A 4,281-nucleotide genomic window follows, 5' to 3' on the forward strand; every position below is an offset into this window, starting at 1 on the left:
ATTATAGGTGGAACCACTGTTCCCAGTAGCTGCCATATCATACCCAGATCCATTTCTAATCTAGCATACATTATGAATTAAATATTTGCACTTAAAAGCATTTTCTTAATAGCTAACATTTATAACCATAACACTTAAAAATTGATATTTCTTCATGAACAATTAAGTATTATGAACATTGAACCAATAAGATTTGCAATAAGTGTAACAGTTGTGGTTTGTTTGTGACAGCCATATTGACATTGTATAAATCACACCACTACAGATCAACCTGATAAACACGTCTCCCCTTTCCTCACAGATAAAGAGAAGGCTCCCAGTGTACCGGGCAGTAAGAAGACAGGCTCCACTGCCAGTCTATCCAAGATAGAACAGATGACCACTGGCCTGGACTCTACCAGTGTGGACAACACCCCCTCAGAGAGTAGCAGTAACAGCATGGCACGACTGGAGACAACGTCCAGCGCTGGTCAGCTGCCCAGTGGAGCAGTTAGTGGGGGAAGAGTGGAGCAGTTTGAGGCAGTCAACAGCAAGGGTCAGCCTATCAGACCACCGGGTACCCCTCCAACCAGACATAAGGGGAAGAAGTTTGCACCATCTGTAATGGTACGTTACAGCACAGGGCAAGAAGGGGGGGGGGGGGATAATCATACTAGCCTAACTTTCTATTTCATCAGAATGATTATTGTATGACGAAATCAGTTGTGAATTAATTGTGCAAAGAAGTAGTGAGGTATTAATAAGAAAAATGAAACTTTTCAAAAAATCACTGAGGTTTTCAGTTTATTTAGTTAACTTGCTGTCTATATATCTCTGTCCTAGGAGTCTGAGCTGAGTCATAAACTGGCGTATGCCCAGGGCCAAGTCAATGATATGGAAGCTATGGCAAGATACTGTGCCAGTAAGATGGATATACACATAGGTAAGTGATGTATACATATGGAAGTCAGACACTGTGCCAGTAAGATGGATATACACATAGGTAAGTGATGTATACATATGGAAGTCAGATACTGTGCCAGTAAGATGGATATACACATAGGTAAGTGATGTATACATATGGAAGTCAGACACTGTGCCAGTAAGATGGATATACACATAGGTAAGTGATGTATACATATGGAAGTCAGATACTGTGCCAGTAAGATGGATATACACATAGGTAAGTGATGTATACATATGGAAGTCAGATACTGTGCCAGTAAGATGGATATACACATAGGTAAGTGATGTATACATATGGAAGTCAGATACTGTGCCAGTAAGATGGATATACACATAGGTAAGTGATGTATACATATGGAAGTCAGATACTGTGCCAGTAAGATGGATATACACATAGGTAGGGAGTCCTTGATGTTTATGTTTAGTTTGTTTTATATGTGTGTGTGCGTGTGTGTATGTGTGTGTCTTGATGAGTGAAGAAGTCTGTTGATTACCTAATCCAATGTTTTAGTCATATTTTGATCTTTTATACAGTTTTATTGATGGGGGACATGTTCTATCTTACAGAAAAGCTTCAGTCAGAGCTGCTACATCAGAACGTGGAGAATGAAGATGAAATACTCCTGTCTTTAGCTGGACTAAAGCAGGTACCTGACATCCTCATGATGGTTTAGTGTTTGTCTTAGGTGCACTCTTTTCTCAGGTGCACTGCATTTAATTGGTAACTCCAGACTGTTATAATTAATTGGTAACTCCCCACTCTTTTATCAGTCATTAAATTGGTAACTCCTGACTGAAATATCAAATAGTTTATAGTAACATTCACTGTGATGTCTTGTTTGAAGGTGCGTGACATTCTGAAGGGAACTCTCAAATTCCAAAGAGGTCTGGAGTCAGAAGAGTTTTCTATTAGAGAAAACCATTACCAAGAGGTACATCAGCAAGCTGAGTCATCATTGGACAGAAAGAAGTCAGATGACCAATTTTCAACATCTTCATCCAATCAAAATGGGACATTCAATATGCCTGCTGTACAGCAATTGTATGCTGGCAGCAGTGAGGATGGTTTTAGTGACAGTCCTTCCCCAGTTTTGGAGAACAAAACATTCTTGAGTGATAACCCTACTAACACACATGGGCGATATGTTATTGAACCTTCCCCAAATTTTAGAGCTGACATTGTTATGGCTGGAAGTCCACAAACTAAGAAACGCTACAGTCACGATTTTAGCCGGCGCAGACACGGCAGCGGGAGAAGAAGCCACTCTGACTCAGAAGACGCTGCTGGTTTATTAGAAAGCTCAATGGAAGTACACAATCCTACTGGGAAGCTGAGTTTTGATTGGTCCTGAGAAATATTTAAAAAAAAAAAAAGTTTTATTGTGTTGGGGTCACAATATTTCTTTAATGTGTCATTGTACTAGTACATGTTAGCACTATTTCATGTCTGAGAGAATGAGCATTAAATAATTGTGGTTAGTTTCTTTGATTTCTATTTTCCTTACAAATTGCCAAGAAGTTAAAACCAATGAAATGTCTGTTAGAGCTTCCATTTTTACTTCATTGAAGAGGATAAATACAGGTATATTAAGATATTTATGTTGTCTGAATTATGCCAGTATTGTATGATAATCTTTGTGGTATCAGTGGATAGAAGATGAACCCAAAGACAAACTTCTAGTTGTCAGTGCTACTGCAATAACTTCATTTCTGGAAAAAAGGTGCTATTGCTTACACTGAATTTAGGGAAAAGTGCAACTTAACATTTTCAAATAATATTGTTTTAATTACACTAAAGTGTACCATTGTCATACTTAATTTCCAAGTAAGAGAAGGAATGAAGTGAAGAGAAAAATGAGATGACAAGGAAGTGTTCACCACACTGGTCAAGATAAGTGAGTTAGAGTTTCTGAGCCGTGACCTGTGTGTATTTAGACACAACCTTCACTTTTGAAAGAAGTTACATGCCATTTCAGATGGTAAACTGGCATTATGAATATTGGTAAGTCATATGCTAGAATTGGGTCATATGACATATGTATTAAAGAAGTAATAAATGCAATCATTCACAGTATATCTTCATGAACTGATCACTGTATAGTTGTCAACATAGCAGTCCACATTCCAGTGTTAAGTCTTTTGTATTTCATATGTAGGTAAAGTAGGCTTGGTTTCCCCACTAGCTCCCCCTAGCAGCTTTGATAGGCTCCAGTAATGCAAATGATGCCAAAGATTGGGATTCTACAAATGGATGGATATAATAAAGATTGTTAAAAGTCTCTACCCATTTGCAATTATAGGTTTATTTTTAAATCATATTTGTTCAGTGCTCAACAAAGTTCATGAAAGTAATGAAGTTCCAATATTATTATTATTATTATTATTATTATTATTATTATTATTATTAATATACAGATTAAAATGTCAAATCCAGGACAGTGTATTGAAGGCAAATGCAGTGTACTTCAATTTAGAGAGAACCAAATCTGTAAAAGCACTGTAAGTGATCATTGAAAATAACACATTGTACATGGGGATGTGATCTACATCAAGTAGGATGAAGTCAGAATGCAGGAGCAATTTTCTAAACTTTTAGGGTAACGTGAGTGTAGAACTGTGCAATTCATAACTTCTGTGAAAATTTTCATATAAACTGATTCTTGTATTTCAAATGTTTTTCGTTTAATTTCCTTCAAGTGTTGTGATGCTTTATAAACTTTTAAGATCATTTGAAATGTTAATTGTATTTTATTGTAATTAGAATATTTTGAATGTTGTAATAGTGACATTATGTTCAGATCATTGGTTACATAGAGACTAAATCTTCTCTCACTGGAGGTTATGTCATGGATTCTGGGTAGAAAGGTTTAGGAGACCATTTTAAAGTGGCCAACAGTGGTGGGGTCTTTTTAATTTCAGTGAGTGTCACAATGCTGATTTTCAACAGTTGCTGTGATTGCTAAACCCCTCATTTCAGTCCACTGAGCTATGCTGCTCACTAAGTCCAAACATGATGTGAGACAAGATAATGTAAAAATCATGCTGAAGATTAACTTTACTTACGTTTACAGTTAACACTCTTATGATTGTTCCTTAAAATTATCACCATTTCTCATTTAAGATTAATGATATTACTATATCAAGTCTAGTTTGTTCATAGAGTGGAGTTCTGTAGAGACAAGAGTTCTTTGGGATTATGACACTAAATGCAGTAAGCTACAAACCAAATGTGCAATTTTTGTTTTCTGTATAAAACACTTTAAACAAATTAAAGGAGGAAATTTGCAAGTATTAATTTCTTGAAATTTCATACAGTATTACTCTGATGAGCATGTG

The 4,281-nt window shown here is 36.4% G+C and overlaps 1 protein-coding gene across 8 annotated transcripts in view; it reads left to right on the plus strand.

The window, feature by feature from the left end:
• Positions 1-4,271, plus strand: part of LOC106162592 (TBC1 domain family member 5) — a 21,261-nt gene extending 16,990 nt beyond the window's left edge. For all 8 annotated transcript variants that reach the window (XM_087017575.1, XM_087017579.1, XM_087017577.1 and 5 more), the window contains 4 exons: positions 302-606; positions 823-922; positions 1,513-1,592; positions 1,791-4,271. In XM_087017575.1, coding sequence (XP_086873701.1) covers positions 302-606; positions 823-922; positions 1,513-1,592; positions 1,791-2,297 — 992 coding nt within the window. In that variant the 3' untranslated portion in view covers positions 2,298-4,271. The remainder of the gene's footprint in view (positions 1-301; positions 607-822; positions 923-1,512; positions 1,593-1,790) is intronic.
• Positions 4,272-4,281: the final 10 nt, after the last annotated feature.

This window comes from Lingula anatina, chromosome 7 (genome assembly GCF_051362555.1).
Source record: "Lingula anatina isolate TDL-2025a chromosome 7, LinAna3.0, whole genome shotgun sequence".
In the NCBI taxonomy this organism is placed as follows: domain Eukaryota; kingdom Metazoa; phylum Brachiopoda; class Lingulata; order Lingulida; family Lingulidae; genus Lingula; species Lingula anatina.